This window comes from Colletotrichum fructicola (assembly GCF_000319635.2).
Source record: "Colletotrichum fructicola Nara gc5 chromosome Unknown KSG_Nara_v1_contig01, whole genome shotgun sequence".
NCBI classification, from domain to species: Eukaryota; Fungi; Ascomycota; class Sordariomycetes; order Glomerellales; family Glomerellaceae; genus Colletotrichum; species Colletotrichum fructicola.
In genome coordinates, this window is record NW_027094051.1 from 553,566 (window position 1) to 569,760 (window position 16,195).

The 16,195-nt window shown below is 50.9% G+C and overlaps 7 protein-coding genes across 7 annotated transcripts; 2 read left to right on the plus strand and 5 right to left on the minus strand.

Annotated features, from left to right (window-relative positions):
- CGGC5_v000168 (O-methyltransferase) lies at positions 1-1,413 on the plus strand (the record flags this gene model as incomplete). Its single annotated transcript, XM_032026468.1, has 5 exons — positions 1-177; positions 242-377; positions 430-553; positions 609-1,045; positions 1,097-1,413. The coding sequence occupies 5 exons, from the start codon at positions 1-3 to the stop codon at positions 1,411-1,413; spliced, it is 1,191 nt and encodes a 396-aa protein (XP_031877084.1).
- Positions 1,414-1,551: 138 nt separating this feature from the next.
- dymA-1 (Dynamin-A) lies at positions 1,552-4,229 on the minus strand (the record flags this gene model as incomplete). The annotated part of the gene is made up of 6 exons (XM_032026469.1): positions 1,552-1,812; positions 1,881-3,077; positions 3,135-3,258; positions 3,310-3,533; positions 3,586-3,861; positions 3,924-4,229. 6 exons carry the CDS (start codon positions 4,227-4,229, stop codon positions 1,552-1,554), a joined length of 2,388 nt encoding a protein of 795 aa, XP_031877083.1.
- Positions 4,230-5,342: 1,113 nt separating this feature from the next.
- On the minus strand, positions 5,343-7,091 carry fmqE-0 (MFS transporter fmqE; the record flags this gene model as incomplete). Its single annotated transcript, XM_032026470.2, has 5 exons — positions 5,343-5,877; positions 5,940-6,313; positions 6,368-6,502; positions 6,557-6,663; positions 6,713-7,091. The coding sequence occupies 5 exons, from the start codon at positions 7,089-7,091 to the stop codon at positions 5,343-5,345; spliced, it is 1,530 nt and encodes a 509-aa protein (XP_031877082.2).
- A 602-nt stretch (positions 7,092-7,693) lies between these two features.
- On the plus strand, positions 7,694-10,105 carry CGGC5_v000171 (putative transcriptional regulatory protein; the record flags this gene model as incomplete). The annotated part of the gene is made up of 4 exons (XM_066150640.1): positions 7,694-7,774; positions 7,857-8,260; positions 8,312-8,980; positions 9,034-10,105. 4 exons carry the CDS (start codon positions 7,694-7,696, stop codon positions 10,103-10,105), a joined length of 2,226 nt encoding a protein of 741 aa, XP_066009947.1.
- Positions 10,106-10,234: 129 nt separating this feature from the next.
- On the minus strand, positions 10,235-12,964 carry bglK (putative beta-glucosidase K; the record flags this gene model as incomplete). The annotated part of the gene is made up of 5 exons (XM_032026474.1): positions 10,235-10,616; positions 10,672-11,063; positions 11,110-12,151; positions 12,199-12,805; positions 12,853-12,964. The coding sequence occupies 5 exons, from the start codon at positions 12,962-12,964 to the stop codon at positions 10,235-10,237; spliced, it is 2,535 nt and encodes an 844-aa protein (XP_031877067.1).
- A 465-nt stretch (positions 12,965-13,429) lies between these two features.
- Positions 13,430-14,278, minus strand: asqE-1 (Short chain dehydrogenase asqE; the record flags this gene model as incomplete). The annotated part of the gene is made up of 1 exon (XM_032026476.2): positions 13,430-14,278. The coding sequence occupies one exon, from the start codon at positions 14,276-14,278 to the stop codon at positions 13,430-13,432; it is 849 nt and encodes a 282-aa protein (XP_031877027.2).
- A 490-nt stretch (positions 14,279-14,768) lies between these two features.
- Marc1 (Mitochondrial amidoxime-reducing component 1) lies at positions 14,769-16,119 on the minus strand (the record flags this gene model as incomplete). Its single annotated transcript, XM_032026477.1, has 3 exons — positions 14,769-14,815; positions 14,868-15,891; positions 15,955-16,119. The coding sequence occupies 3 exons, from the start codon at positions 16,117-16,119 to the stop codon at positions 14,769-14,771; spliced, it is 1,236 nt and encodes a 411-aa protein (XP_031877028.1).
- Between the last annotated feature and the right edge of the window lie 76 nt (positions 16,120-16,195).

The window sequence follows — 16,195 nt, forward strand, 5'->3', positions numbered from 1 at the left end:
ATGGAAACCAGCGACCATGAAATTATTGTCGATTCCTTCGTCAGCAGCATAGAACATGTGAACTCTTCTTCTTTCAGCAACGAGGGCGGTCGGATGAAAGCTCTCTTGGCAGCACAGGCTCTGTTGGTCCGACTCGAGTCGCCTTGGGACACTGCTGTGAGACTCAACATGACTCAAGTAGGCGCTTCAATTCCAGACCAAGTTTTATGATATGCACGCCTAACGACTGCTCTTTTGATAGCCAGCTCTTGGGGCTGCTATCAGAACGGTGAAGGATCTGGAGTTATTTGAGAGGTGGAACGAGCACGGAAACGGACCACTTACGAGCGCGCAAGCGGCGGAGATTATCGGAGGCAAATACGATCCTGCGTTGCTTTGTGAGTTTGATCCTGCATGAACTTCTTTTGCCGCGCTCACTGGCATAATTAGACCGACTTCTCCGTCTTCTGGCAGCAAACCATCTTCTAGAAGAACCATCGCTTGGCACATTCAAGCCCACGCAATTTGGCGTCGCTATCACAGCACCTGTGTTCAATGGGCTCTTCAGTAGCTAGTATGATCGAAGAACGCCGTATGCGTGAAAGGCTTTAGACTTACCATACCCTCAGCTACAATCTCATCCTGCCAATCTACGCAAAATTGCCAAAGTTCTTCGAAGCAACCGGGTACAAGAACCCCGAAGACTCTAGACACTCAGGATTTCAATACGCCCATGGGTGGGATGGAGACCTCTGGTCATACTACCAAGCTCATCCCAAGGAGGAGGAAGAGTTCAGCATCATACAACAAAGCATTGCGGCACAACAGCCCGCGTGGACCGATATCTTCCCCGCAGAATCGCTTCTCGACACAAATCCCGACACACCATTGCTAGTTGACATCGGGGGTAGCACTGGCCACGACATCCTGAAGTTCCACGCCCTTTACCCCGAGAAAGCTTCCCGAGTGTACCTGGAGGACTTGGGATCCGTGATAGAAAAGGCGGAACTTCCATCTGGCGTGAACAAGGTGGCTTACGATTTCTTTAAGCCGCAGCCCATCAAAGGTTTGTCTCGTTATTGCTTTAGTAGGTATACCCGGACTGACAAGCTATCAGGTGCACGGGCATACCTAATGCACTCCATACTTCATGATTGGTCTGATGAACCGGCTCGGAAGATACTTGAGATGCAAAAGGATGCGATGACTCCAGGATACAGCCGGTTACTCATACATGACCACATAGACGTGGAAGGCCCTGCAAACCCTCAGGCTACCGCTTTCGACATTCAAATGATGGCTATGGTATCAGGAAGAGAGAGATCCGAGAAGGATTGGCGGCATCTTCTCGCATCAGTTGGATTCAGTGTGGTGAGAATTTGGAAATTGCCTTCGGCGGCGCATAGCATCATTGAGGTTGAGATAACGGCTTAGTCCAGCGCTCAGTTTCACGAATTTTCATGACTACGAAAGACAAGAAGAGAACTATGAGAGTCGATAGTGACAGTACATTATGATGGAAACCTAATCTTACAAATCGTTTCGTAGAAGTTTGTTCTCAATCCTTTGCGCTTAGATGTCGCCCAAACCACTCGTCTGATTACGAGCAGTTTCCACAATATCGTCAGCATTCCTCAGCTTCTCAATGATTCCTTCGAGCTCAGTGCGCTGTTGAACAATATGCTCGTCCTCCCGTGCCAGCTTCTGAACCTCTTCTTCCGTTAATGTGAACATCCATTTAGTCGACAGACCTCTGAGAGGTCCTGTCTCATGTGAGATGAAATTCTCGGTAATGTTACTGGTAACATGCTCTATGAAGTTGCACAAGGAGATCTACGGTGATTGTTAGGCCGGAAACCAAAACGCATGCAATCGTCAAGGAATATGGAGTGAAAACATACTTGGTAGTATACCTTGACGACATCATGGACGTCATTAATCATGTTATCTTCTGCTGAGTGGTGGATATGGCGGAAGAGTGCGTGAAGATGGGCGACAGGTTCCACAAGAGTTCCCTCTCGTATGGGCATAGAGCCAAGGGTGTTCAACAACCGCGAGCTGCGCAGAGCCTGGAGATTTTGCTGGAATCTGATGTCTGTTGTTTGGAGATGAGACTGCCTTTCGCGACGACAGTGCTCCTTCAACTCCGACAGAGCCTTTTCTTTCGCTTGTCGCTGGAACTGGCCGATCACTGCCGACAGCTCTTTCTGGATGATCTCACAGCCGTCACTGGGAGAACACACAGCCCTTAAGATCTTATCAGCTGCATACTCAACATGTCTTCCTACCAAATCAATGTGTTCCTCGGCGATGTGCTCCCACTTCTCCGATTGTTTCATGAACAAAACTTTGATGACTTCTGTGTTGACGAGGCCAGGGAGTTCAGTCGTTTGCCAAATTTTGAGCTGAGATCGAACCTCCTGAGTGAAAGATGTTGCAGATTGTTCCTGAATATTGTGACTCTGTCGCTCCCGTCCCTTCTTCGGAGGTGTCGAAGGAGGGGTGACCGGCTGCTCAGTAGGTGGGGATGCCTGACTTTGAGAAGAGTAGTGATGCGACATGATGTCCGTAAGTTGCTTGACCGGGTCAACATCTGCATCTTGAAAGTTGTACGCATGGCCGCGATCTTTCATCGCCTGGGTAAACTCCTCGTTGGCACTGCGCGTCATAGCTCTCACTCTCATCATTTCATCGTCGAGGAAGCCAGGGTAGTACAGCGCCTTGTCAGCTATCTCTCCATACCTTTGAAGAACGTCTCTAAGGTATTGTTGGCGGAGATTGTGGGTTGGTCTGGGGTCTCCGAGGCTCTGCCTTGAGCCCTCGGCTTCCGAAAGAAGCCTCGAAATCGTGTCTCGGATGGTGGGAAAGTTGTCGCGAATTCGGGCGCAAAGAAGATTCCCCAGGTGTTTCTTAAGCATCTGAGACCCGCGACGACTTGGGTCGATATTGTTCCAAGGAGGCTGGTCAAATAGCTGACGCTCTGCTTCTTGGAGATTGAAGTCATCACCATCCTTGGCCGATCGATTTCTTACTACAAACCAGCCGTCCTGCATAGACTTGTCGGCGTATTCGCCAGTACCATTGGCGATATCGACAATCTAGGCAGAGTGTTAGTAACAGAAATCAAGGTTCCACGGGTTTGTGAATATGTTCACCTCACTTGCATCGTGCAGCATATCGCACTTTGTGAAAACTCCGACGAGTCTTTTCTTCTCTACCACGGCAGTCTTCATGAAGATCTCTTGGCGAGCTAGATCGGTTACTGCGTCGGCAACACAGCTTTTGCAAGGTTAGTTGAGTGTCTCTTACGACTGGACAAGTGTAGCTTACATAACAATGTTGGCAGGCTGTCTCATGTAATCGTCAATCATCTTGTTGACTGCTTCCATCTCGTACTTGTTTACAGCATGGGCATTTGATATGAGCCCGGGTACATCGAGAATACTGAAATGGGACCGGGAAGGCCCCGAAAGCTCGATGCGAAGAACCTGAGTGGCAAAGTTCTTCATCCCTTTGCCTTTCCCCCGACGAATGCCCATGTACTGGGTTGAGATCTGTAACGAAATGAGCTTTGTCAAATTTATTCTTTAGGGCAGCGTCACTTACCTCGTCCATGACCTTTTGGAAATCATCGATTCCAAGGCGGTCCGTCATGTAGACATAGTCCCTGTAAGAGTGGTCCTCGGGATATCCGAACCGATCAGGAACCTCGGGCTCTGCAATGGTAATCCTGACCGTGCTGACAGTACCGGGAGCCGTCCTACGGGAGACTATCCTCGTTGCAAAGCGAGTACAGCACCCCTTGCCTACTGGGAAGGGTATATCTGTCAGACTCTGGAGTAGTGACGACTTTCCTGCTGATTGGCCCCCAGCAATGATAAGCTATGGTGGCTGTGATCAGTGATGCTTGAATCTAGACGACTGGACGATGGGCGATGGAATACCTGAGGAATCGCAAGTTCCTGGCTGACTCCGCATGACTGCAGTCTGTCTATAGCATCAAACAGAATTTTGCTGTCCTTGCTGTCAAAAGGATTCTCGGTTATGGTCTTATCCTGAGTTCCTTGACTCTGGTGATCGTCGAGACCGGGAGCGGATGCCACTGAGTCGAAGTGTTCATCTACGACAGATTCGGCATCGGACCTGTCGCTAGGGGCATCCCAATAGCCTTTCGACGTAGGCGACTCCAGTCCTGTGCCCCCGTGCTCTGACTGAAAGAGCCCGGGAGACGGAAATGCCACTTCGGCCATGTCGTGAAAAAGAAATGAAATGAAATTGAAAAGGAAGTGTGACTAGGTAACGAAGATTGGAAATCAATTCCAAAAAAAGTTCAATGAATGGGAGACTTGATATGAATGAGAAACACTGACATATTTTGAGTGGTATAATTTCGTGTGTAGCAGGAAACATCATTTATAATAGTAGCTATCGGGTCCATGTGAAGCAGCAAGAGAGGAGGGCGACAAAGTCAAACCCAAATCATAAGCGCCTTGAGTCGCTTGTCGAGAACACTAGCGACAAGCGTGCAGTTTGAACACATTCACATACGAAGTCAAATCTGCCTTGCCAACCAAAGTAGATGCAAATGTCGTCCGACTTCTCCTTTCTTGCTGAATCGCGTCATGAACTTCTGGATCTAAGATGCCTGGGCTTGAAACCAGACAGAATAGCGCTATTGGTTGCTGCAACACACCATACAAGGCACCCACGCCAATTGAGGTTCGGTTGGTTGTATGCAGGAGTTCCCCAATCTGCTCCAGTTGCGGCTGCTGGTAGCAGATTTGGCCAGGGACCCGGCCCAAATCCATGTGCGGATGCGATTTGCCCGCACGCTTATCAGTTCAATCGGACCCGAGGGAATGGTCGCGAAACGGGCTGAGCCTTCTTGGCCTCGGCCACGCCGACTCGCATGCACTCAATAAACAGCGACCTTTAACGCCAGTAACGGGCCCGGCCGCAGATGGCAGGTCGCTGCACGGAGGCCATGTCCAGTCATGGCACGTCGACCGATGGTGGACAGGGGCGAACCGAAACCTGGACAGTCGTAGGCAACCAACAGCCTCCTGACGGTCTTCCCTGATGCGTCCTCTCCAACGAACAAGCTTTCGTCCAATGAAGTGATATCAACTGCACAACGACATCTCAAAAAGCAATACCCGGCATACGATGAGTCCGATACACCCGTCATAACTGGAAATATTGACCCTGCATCCATGCACAAACAGGGGCTATATCAAGGCGCAAGGAGTAGTTGCAGTAGCTGTAAGTGACCTACGACTCTAAACATGAATACGAGCAAGCCTCCTTGAACCAGCCCCAAGATCAAAATGGTCACATCCAGAAGCCCCAGCGGCTCAGATGTTTCACGCCTTCTCCTCGTGCAGCGCCGTGACGATCATGCCAGCTTTCTCCCCATCCTCCGTAGACGCCTGGTACATGTCCTCCGGCTTGTACTTGCCAAACTTGCGCAGCGGGACGCCCTCGTTGAACATCCGGTCAATCTGCTCGAGTGACTTGCCCTTGCACTCCGGGATGCAGAACCATGTAAAGACAAACGCAAGAACAAGGATGCCTGCGAAGATGAATCCGACCTTGGAACCAAGTCCGGCGCCTGGAGTGTAAAGTAGGTGGGGAATGCTGAAGTTGACGAGGAAGTTGGCCAAGACATTGACCATCGAGGCTGTTCTCTGGGAGGCGTCGCGGAGGCGCAGGGCAGGGATCTCGGTCGACACGACATAGTTGAGGGGTGCCCATGCCAAGACATAGGACGCCGCGAAGACGGTCAGCATCGCCACAATGCCTGTCTTGACGGCAAATGATGGATCCGAAACTGTGCCGAGGGAGCCCATGGTCACGATGGCTGCAAACTGCAAGACAGCGCCGATGAGAAGGAGAGGCCTATAATTATGCTCGTCAACGTTTGTCCACCATATTTCAAGGAGGAAAGGGACGACACATACCGTCTTCCTACGCGATCAGTTAGGTAAAGACCAATGAACACCATGACCAGATTGACAATTGCGTTGACAATGGTCATGGTGAAAGGATTGACGGTTCCGATATCCTTGATGAAGATTGCTCCATAGGTCGATGCGAACGCCTGACCAGTAGCTTGTTGGAAGAAGTTCATAACCATGACCACGGCAGTCCTCTTCAAGTTGACGCCTTTGAACAACTCCCAGTATTTCCCTTGTTCGACCTCCTGTTTCAGAGCGTACTGTAAAGCAGCAAACTGTTCGTCGATTTCGACGTCCGTGATCGTACCGACTCGGAGTTTCTTGAGCGATGCGTGGGCTTCTTCAACTCTGTCCTGGGTCAAGAGCCATCGCGGCGACTTTTCCAAAAGGTTAGTCTTTGTACAACCTAGAGTTGAAGATCTGGGAATTACCTCAGGGATGAAAAAGATGAGGCACATCACTATGACTGGAATCACGTAGAAGAGTCCCATTGGGATCCTCCAAGACGGGTTTCCTTCCAGTGTGCTGGTGCCTCTGCAGACTGAGTTGACGATCAAAGTCCCGAACTAGTAATATCAGTTAGTCCGAGTAAATTCTCGCTAACAGCGGCTATCTCTCACCATAAGACTAAACTGGTAGGACCCAACAGCGAATCCTCGAATCTCGGATGGCACGATTTCTGATTGGTAAACTGGCACCACTGCCAACTCCATCCCAACGTAGATGTCTTGGAGATGTTAGAGTCACGCTTAATCAAGATTCAAACGCTGCCTTACAGTTGAGAATACGTGCGGCCATTATTTGCTCTCTGGTGGATGAAGTCAAAGCGATCGTTGCCGGAATTACTGCCCAGGCACTCATGCCAAACATGCACCAGCGACGACCCCAACGGGCACTGACGAGACTGCCGATGATGACGCCAGCGGCGAACCCGATGTAGTTGAGACTGTTGAACAACGATAACCAAGTAGGAGGAATCTTCCACTTTCCGGTTGTCGGATCCTGGTCGCCAAACTGCTTCTGGAAGGCGTCCATTGCCTGCGTCGTGGAGTAGCCCGCGTTGTCGAAGCCATAGTTGAAGGTCGAGATGGCGACTACGGTGAATGCGACCGCGAGAGTCCGATTGAAGTGCTTGAGAATCCTATTTGGCGCCATGATGGAGGAACTCTTGGATCAGATTGAGGGGATCCACGCCGCGGCCGACAGAGTAGACTGGGGGAAGGAGATAATGCATCGCGGATCTTTAAGTACTTGAACGCGTTCGCGGCGCTGAACCGTGTGCCTTGTTGGTTGGTATTAAGCTAGGCCTCTCTTCCTTGCAAGGTGGGGTTGAGCTCAAGGATCCAGAGGTTTGGCCTCCACTAGCAAACAATAAAACTCGTTCGACCTGCGGACTGATGGCAAACCAACACATGGCATGGCGGAGACGGGAGATTTCCCCAACTTGGGGAAACCCACTGGGGAAGAAGCCATTCAAGGCGCTAGGCACTGGGGAGACATTTCCTGGAGGGAAATTGTGGAGGAGCTGAGCCCAGAACGAAAATCTTCTGGCGGGTGACCGTCCGGCTGGGTTTTTGGCGTTGAACTAGGGTAGCTCCGGGGGCCGGAACTCGGGGGGAGGCAAAGCAGCAAACAACATCACGGAACTCGGGCGGAACAGAGCGCGAACTCATTTCCCCCCCGACTTCCCAACCCTATCACCCGATCTCATGCATCTTTCACATATATTTTTGGCAGAAGCTGCGGGTAAGAAAAGCATGGAGGCGGCTGCTCCATATCGAGCGTCCGGGCGACCCCGAAAGGGCCTGCAGATTTGTTTCCAGTGCCGGAACCGAAAGGTAAGTTTTTTTATTTTCGGCCTCGGATCGGAGGTGCTCCGCTTCGGAAGAGGGTCACCGTTCCTAACCCGCATCCGATCAGGTCCGATGTGACGGCTCACCTGGGGGATGCGAAAACTGTCGCAGACTCAAATTTCACTGCTCTTTCTCAGTCCCCGATGCATCTCTTGAAGATGAAGGGTCAGCTGGACAGGCGGATCCGAGCCACTTGAGGCTGGAGAAGAGGCGCGTCCGCAGAGCATGCATCCAATGTCGAGATAAGAAAACAAAATGCTGTGGAACGCAGCCATCATGCAGGAGGTGCTCCCAAAGAGGCACTCCTTGTCAATATCCAGATCTGACTGCCAAGTCCACATCGCCGAAATCCCACCGGCAGCCAGTCACAGCATCGGCTGACGAGTCTGTCAATGAGGGCAGTACACGTAGAGCGTCTTCATCAGCACGAGGTACCTCGATCGCGCCGTCGCAAGCACCGTCCCCCGGCTTGTACGTAAAAACCCTCCAGAGAAGCCCGGCGTACGCTGACATTTTCCACAGTGAGTTGAATGTAAATAAGTCGATCATCAAACAGCACATTGACGCCTTTTTCGACTTGGTCTATCCTATCCCCTGCTATGGCTTTATCCATAAGGCCACATTCTGCCAAAGTTGGGCACAGGACACTCACAACCCTCGACTCTTGAAGGCCATGTGTGGTCTTACAGCACGGTATCTTGCCTCAGGAGATCAAGGTCGTCTGCAACAAGCGACTAGATGGATACAGGAAGCAGAGATGCAACTCTTCATGCGACTGAGCGAGCCCTCCCTATCGGACATTGAAGCACTCATGCTTACAACTCTGGATCACATCATGGCCCGCCGTTTCAGTAAGATGCTGATATCCGCATGCCTTGCAGCCCGGCTGGCCTATATGATGAGATTAAACTATGAGGACGGCCGCCATGGATTTCTGATGCAAGAACGTCGCAGACGTCTCATGTGGGCCATTTTCACACTCGACACACTCTACTCCAGTGGGCGAGCTGAGTTTACTGGATGTTCCAAAGAGACCATACACCTGCAACTACCATGCAATGAGAGGTCTTTCACTCTGGATATCCCCGTTATGACAGAGCCGTTATCACCCCCTGAGATATCTACTACGTCTGATTTAGGGCTCATGGCGTACAACATTCGGGTTCTTGATATCCGAGATCGTATCCAGAGGTGATGCTCTCCATTTTCGCTGGACATGTACCTTAGCTAACACCAGTTTCAAGACTCTCTCACACGATAACACACCGTCGAAAACCACTTCCAGAATGCATCGAGCAGTTGAAAGGTTTTGCTGATGAGCTCGATAACTTACGCCGTTTATTACCACAACACTATCACTTCGACAAGAAGAACCTCTTCCTTCGCGCATATACTCCGCAAAGAACATCATTTGTCATGTTTCATGCGTGGTGGCACCAATGCCAGTGCGATATGTACCGATTTACTATCCCCGGCTTCCGGGAAGGGCTCCCTTTTGAAGACCTGCAAAGTCTATCACCAGAATTTGCCGCTTATTGCAGAGATCGCTGTCTTGAGCACGCGCTAGCTGTGTCGGACATCATGGCTACAGTAACAGAAATGGGCAAGGACATCTTCATTACTGACCCGTCCCTTGCGATGTGCGCCTTCCATTCCGCACGCGTCATCTCCCGCCTCGGGTCCCCAGAGTTCTCACGCTTACCGAGAGCGGTATTGTTGGCCAAGCTTCAAGCTTGCTCGGATATCCTTGAGACTCCCTCCGAAGTTTACCCAACGACTAAGTTGCTTCGAGGTGGTATATCGGATCTGATCCACGATGCTGAACGGGACTCTGGTGACTCTAGCCCAATGAGGTCCGACTGGGACTTAGAAAAGCCCCATGAAAATATCGGCGAGGCTGCTTCTGTGCCGGATAGTACCGGCAGGGGCTCACGTGAAGTGTACTCCAAATACAGCGTGACGGACGAAATACGAAAGCTTAAGTTTCAACAAGATGGCGAAGATGATGTGCAGCCATACCTGGACAACAGTCGGGAGACGAGAGATCAGCATGATATGGCCCATCCACATGCCTTCGGGATGCCCGACATCTCCAAGCCCGACGGCGCTCAGTCCTACATGGCAATGCCGCAAGATATGACAGGGAATTCGTTGGGGTTCCCGCCTGCTGGATTTGGAGGCAACACTGCGGCGTATGACGTTTCCATGACACTGGGATTTGAGCCAAGTTATGATGAATGCCAACCAGACCTGTTCTTGGACTCATTCATGCCGCTCCAGACCGACTGGAATATGGCCGATCCTGGGTGCTTCTGAGATTCAGGGCTGTTTTTAGTCACATACCGAAGGTCTTGCCATCATGAAGTACTTTTCAAGCACGAAATCTATATATCCCGTCTCATTATGCTCTTGTCTGAACTCGATTTGCTATGATTTGCGTGAAGATCAGAGACCGTTCCAGAAAATGCTCTTCTCAATCTTGAAGGAACCCATCAATCCTTCAGTCGCGGACACCACATTAACAAGGTAGTCCCCTTTCTCACAACACCAGCTGTTCCTCTTCTCATCCCAGACGGCCGTACTGTATTTGTCGATGGGAATCGTTGCAAGTTTCCGCTCACCCGGCTCAAGATAGATTTTCTTAAAGCCCTTGAGCTCTTGTCGCGGCCGGGCGAATTTTGAATCTTGAGAGACGGCGAAGTAGCGGATGTACATTTGAATAACCTCAGCGCCCGCCCTCTTGCCGGTGTTTTGTATGCTGAATTGGACATGGGATGGGCTGACTTGAATCCCTGAAATGTCGAAAGTTGTGTAGCTCAGTCCGTGGCTTTATGAAGTTTCTGTCAGCTCAACTTTTAACCGGATACGAGGTACCAACTCACCCGAAAGGGAATGCAGGCATGATACGACGCGTCTCATACCATCGATATCCGACGAACACGCCCTCGGAGTAATGCACTTTCCCGTTGTCACTGCCAAAGCTAAGGAAGGCAGGGTTGTCTTCCAAACGGTCAGGGAATGTCATAGGTAGCTTCCCGCTCGGGTTGATGCGCCCGAAGAGGACATCTGCGACAGCATTCCCGGCTTCGTTGCCGCCATACCAGCTGTGAATCATTGACTTCGCCGAGTGCCTCCAGGGCATCCGGATGGGGTTGCCTGCTTGTGTGACGATGATGGCGTCTGGCTGGGCTTTCAAGACAGCAGAAATGAGCTTGTCGACATGAGGAGGCAAGTCCATGTTTCTTCTGTCCTTACCTTCCTTTTCTAGATCGGCCTGCGCGTGTGTGAGCTTGGTTTGTCGAACTTCAGATCTAACTCACGTTGAGACCAGCTACAACCACAGTGTATTTGCATCTCTTAGCCAGCTCGACTGCTCTCCGGATGCCTTCTTTACGATCGATTTTCCGACACCCACCAAGTCTGCAAGCCCCACCTGGAATCGCTAGCAACGAGCCACCAGTTACCTTTGATGTCGAGGCACTTCCCGCCTCCACCCGCAGGACATAGCGCTCCCCGGCTGTCATCTCGTAGACAGCTCGCCTTTCTGCAGATCCTTTACCAAAGAACATCCCTCCTGGTGTCTGTTCAGTTGAATTGTCGATGACAAGTTCGTCGTTGATGTACAAATTGCTTTCTCCGTATGATGCGAGACCGAATTCATACGGTCCGGTGTGTTCGGGAGTGAAATGCGCTCGCATGGACATGAAGAACGTTTCCGCCTTGTCAGGATGTCTGTAGTCCATGAGTTGATACGTTGTGTCGGGTATTGTGACGTGATCGAATGGCTTCCGGCTAGCCGTGTTATGCGGTTCATTAAACATCTCGATAGTAACCCCTGGGAGACCTGCGTCGTTAAAGACATGTTCTGCAGTGAAGGGAGGCAGTAAGATGTGTTCATAGACGCCAGGTTCATGATGGACCTTCGCGTTTGGTGGTAGTGACCCTCGGATACCCTGCAGGACAGAGCTGGTATAGTAGGGCCGCAGACTAGCACTTCCACCACCACATGCAGCCGGGATCTCTGCATTGGGTCCAATCACAGCCACTTCATCGCATTGTTCTGCTGTCAACGGCAAGATGTTCTCCTCATTCTTCAACAACACAATGCTTTCGCCAGCTAGGCGTCGATTGAGATTTCGATCCTCAGGCACATCCCGAGTGGTCTCTTCCTTTCCAACTCTTGCCAAAGCCGCATCGTTGACGAACTCCAAGACCTTCCTGGCGCGTTCATCGATAGTATGTTGCGCAACCTTGCCCGAGAAAACCGCAGAAAGGGCCTCCTTCTCGCGATATCTGCTAGGTCCAGGCATTTCAATGTCGACACCGGCATTCAAGGCGGCTTCGCAAGAGTAAGTACCGTACCTAAAAAGATCAGCCAGTGCATACGAAAGGACAGAGGCGGTTAGTACCAATCGCTCATGATAAGCCCGTCAAATCTCCACTCTTTCCTCAAGATGTCTTGTAGAATCTTCGAACTTTCTGAGACATGCAATCCCTGAACTTTGTTATAGGACGACATGACAACTCTTGGATTGCTATCTCGCAGTGCGATTTGGAAGGGCATGAGATAGATCTCACGTAGAGCTCTGTCAGATATGCAAACATCGACCGACATCTTTTCCGTTTCTTGATCATTCGCCACGAAGTGCTTGAGAGCGGCGAGGGTTCCTTGTGATTGAACGCCTTTGATAATGGAACCCGCAAGGATTCCGCTGAGATGCGGGTCTTCTGAGAAGGATTCAAAGCCGCGGCCATTCAGTGGCGACCGGATGATGTTTACTGTTGGGCCAAGCCAGACGTGAGCTCCTTTGGCTTCACATTCTTTGGACAATAGTTTGCCGGCCTGTTCAATCAGTTCAGAATTCCAGGTTGCTCCTAAGCCGCTTCCGCAGGGTATGCACAGGGCCGGCACGGGGTTGAAGAACCTGGAGCCCCGGACGCCGTTGGGCCCATCGGTGCATTTGACAGCCGGGACGTTGTACTGTGAAAGAGGTGTGGAGTGCCAAAAGTCGGAACCTACGAGTCTGTCAATTGATGTCCCTAGATTGCAGGGGAAGACCTACCTGCTAGCAGCGAGATCTTTTCGGCAAGAGTGGCGTTCTCCAGGACATGTTCGATGTTGACCAGCTTCCGCGGGGTTGCCTCCATGGCAGAATCATTCCGTTCAGCACCCATTGTGCACCAGACTGAGGTCCTTCACAAACCGTTTGAATTACAGATAAGCCTTGAGTACGAGGAAGACATACATCATTCCACGTAGTGATGCTGGCAAGGAGATTCCGGACATGAGATGACATATCCTGCGCCTCGGATGTCGGCCGGAGAGGATCCCGGATGTCGCCATTGTGCAGATGGTCCAGTGGAGCAAACTAAATTAGGTCCCCAGAAGGTCGCATCCCGGCGGCATGCCCCCTGAGAGGTGTTCATCAGCCCTCCTGTTAAATTGGCGGAGTTCTCTCGATGGCGGATGGCTGGCTGGCTTATTGTCGCACACGATGGAACAAGAAACACTTGCAATGCACAACGTTTTCTAGCCTCCGACCACAAGGAAATGTGATCCCGTGCCAAGCGATCGATAAGAAAGAAATTTTGATATCTGTATTCATCGTCTCTTGTCGCACAGGTTTCCTCGCTTTTTCTCTAGCCGAAAGCTGCCAGCACACTCTTGTGACCACCATTCGCACTCACAGCAGCACCATTCACCCAGCGACCCTCCTCACTCGCCAAAAAGCCAACAATGTACGCGATATCCTCCGGCTCGCCAATCCTAGTTGCAGCTGTGATATCTTTGACCTGTTGATCGAGAAAATCTGCAGGGAAGGTCTTCTTAGCATTCTCGAAGGCGTCAGTCGCCGTCGGGCCAACGCTGACGCTATTGAACGTCATGCCCTTTTGCGCGGAATACTGCTCTGCAAAGGACCTTGTAAAGCTCTCCAGGGCAGCCTTGCTTGCGCCGTAGGTCATGATTGGGTCCCTATTTCCTTGCTTGCCAGCGATACTAGAGATGTTGATGACTCGTCCGCCATACGCTGGAGCGTGGGGCATGAACGCGACGGTCAAGCTGACAGGGGTAAACACGTTGGCGTGCATCATCTCAGCGAAGTCTTCGGGTGTCGTCTCGGTCACCGCTTTAGGTCTATCGGCGTTTCCCAAGATTGCGTTATTGACCAGGATGTCGATGGTCTTCGCCTCCAATCCAGAAAGGGCTTCATTGATAACTCGCTGACCAATATCATGGTCGACCATGTTGGCTTGGATCATACACGTCCGCTGAGCGCCGAGCTCGCGACAGGCTTTCAGGGTCTCCTCCGCGGCTGCCTGATTCGAGACAAAAGTGATGGCAATGTTGGCAATGCCCTTTCGCGCAAAGTGTATCGCGATCCCTCGTCCTATTCCTCGCGAACCTCCTGTGATAATCGCTGTTTTCCCGGCCAGAGACCACGGTTGGGTTGTGGTGGTCGATTCCGACATAATGAGATTGAGATCCATGATTTCGAGATAACAGAGAAAGATGGGATGCTTGCTTCTCCAATTGCGCCCAGAATGGCAACGACCTTGATTATGTACTGGTCCCGATGAGAGCGTTAATGGGGATTACAAATAGCAACAAACTTCAGATGATGATTGCGCTTCGATCACTTCTGAGTTCCCGCTAGGTAATGTTTGAGTTTCGGCTCGGGCATCAGGTACGTCCGAGGCTCGCAAGACTCACAGACTACCATGAAACGGGATTTTGGAGAGTGGCATTGTTGGGAACTCTGACTTTCCCATCGGTCGGCATCTTTCCGATTCGTGACTTCTATCGGCTTGAAGGTCAGTCATGTGACGCCCCGGACGACACGATATACTAGCTATTACAACTCAAACAAAGCTTTTCAGTCGAGATCTTTTCTTCAAAATACTAGTGATCAATAACGGCTTATCAGTTGCCTGGCTCCAGTAGTCTTGATATTTCTTTTTGTAACCGATCTTGCGAAATCTACTTTTTCGTCTGGTTGAGACCGAAGGTGGTTAGGTGCGGCCAATCTAAAAAGCAGTCATTAGCGCAACTTCAACCTCACTCCGTGCCTAAACATACCAAATGTGGTTCTCGCAGCGTTGACATGAGTAACCTTGACACTTTCTCCGACTTTCACACTCTTGCCAACTGAAGAACCGAAACAGTACCCATATCTTCCGAATACCGGACTATACTTGGCGCCCTTATCAACTCGTCGGTCCTTGTTCAACTTCTTCCAAGCCATACCACGATCATCGGTTGCCGTCTTCCCAGTAGCAAAGTCTACTGTGATACTCTGACACCGGTAGCAGTTGGCTGTCAGCGGCATTTGAACTCCTCCGCCGAACGTCAATTCGCCCCAGAAGTCTTCCACGAAAGGGCCCGATGCACCTTTCACGACGATGTTTGGTCGAAACTTGGTGATGTCCATTCGATAGTCCCCGTCTAATCGAGATGTGACCTGGTCGTTGGACTCTTCGGTAACCACAAGATAATGAGCCAGATCATTGAAGACCAATCGCTCTTCTGGGAGAGAAAGGAATGGTACAAGTGACTGGATACGTTGCAGGAGCCGAGCCCTTTTCAGTCCGCCTTTGCTGTGAGGTGCCATTGAGCCGAGGACTGGTCGTGATCCGTTGCCAATATAGGCCAACCTGGTTTCAAAGCCAAGCCGTTCCGAGAACCAGGATGACAACTCATCGCCCATATCGTATGCTTTCGCGTCGCTGGCATGCAAGCTGATGCTATATTCATCACAGCCTTGGGTGGAGGGCGTGAGAGGAAATCGAATCTCGTCCTTGGTGTTGACCCCAGCCTCTCTTGCAGCTGTGCCAAAGTCGGTATCGCCGCCATACCATCTTACTACAACTTCGCCTCTGCTTGAATTTTCGCTTCTTCCGTCGAATTCTACTGTCGCTTGGAACAGTGCAAGTTGCAGGTAATACCCGGCCAACATGGTCTCGTATCTCTTGTTCTCATCGTTATCACCATCACGACGGACTCTCTGCAGAGAAAATGTTCGGTCCCCTACGAACCCATATTTTCCTAGGTGAGCTTGTTGCAGAGTGCATCCTCTGAGACCTTTGACGGGGTAACAGTACAGCTACTCAGTATTCGTCAGCATGCATAGACTGAAGAAATTCCGAGTTCCGGGTCAGCCTGATACCTGTGTGATCTCTAATGAGTCTCTTGACGTTGAGTTGTACTGTAGTAGTTGGCTGCTGATGAACAGAGTCGCAATCAGCGCTGCAGCGACAACAACAGCGGCGTTCGTCGTGATCGCGGGTAGAAAGGCTATCGGTATGTCCGTGATGTTGGTGTTGGTGCCCATGACTTTTCTCTCTGCCCTGATGATCAGAGCTTTGTTTCACTGGACTGTGGCAAAGTCAATGATCGCCAGTCGCTTT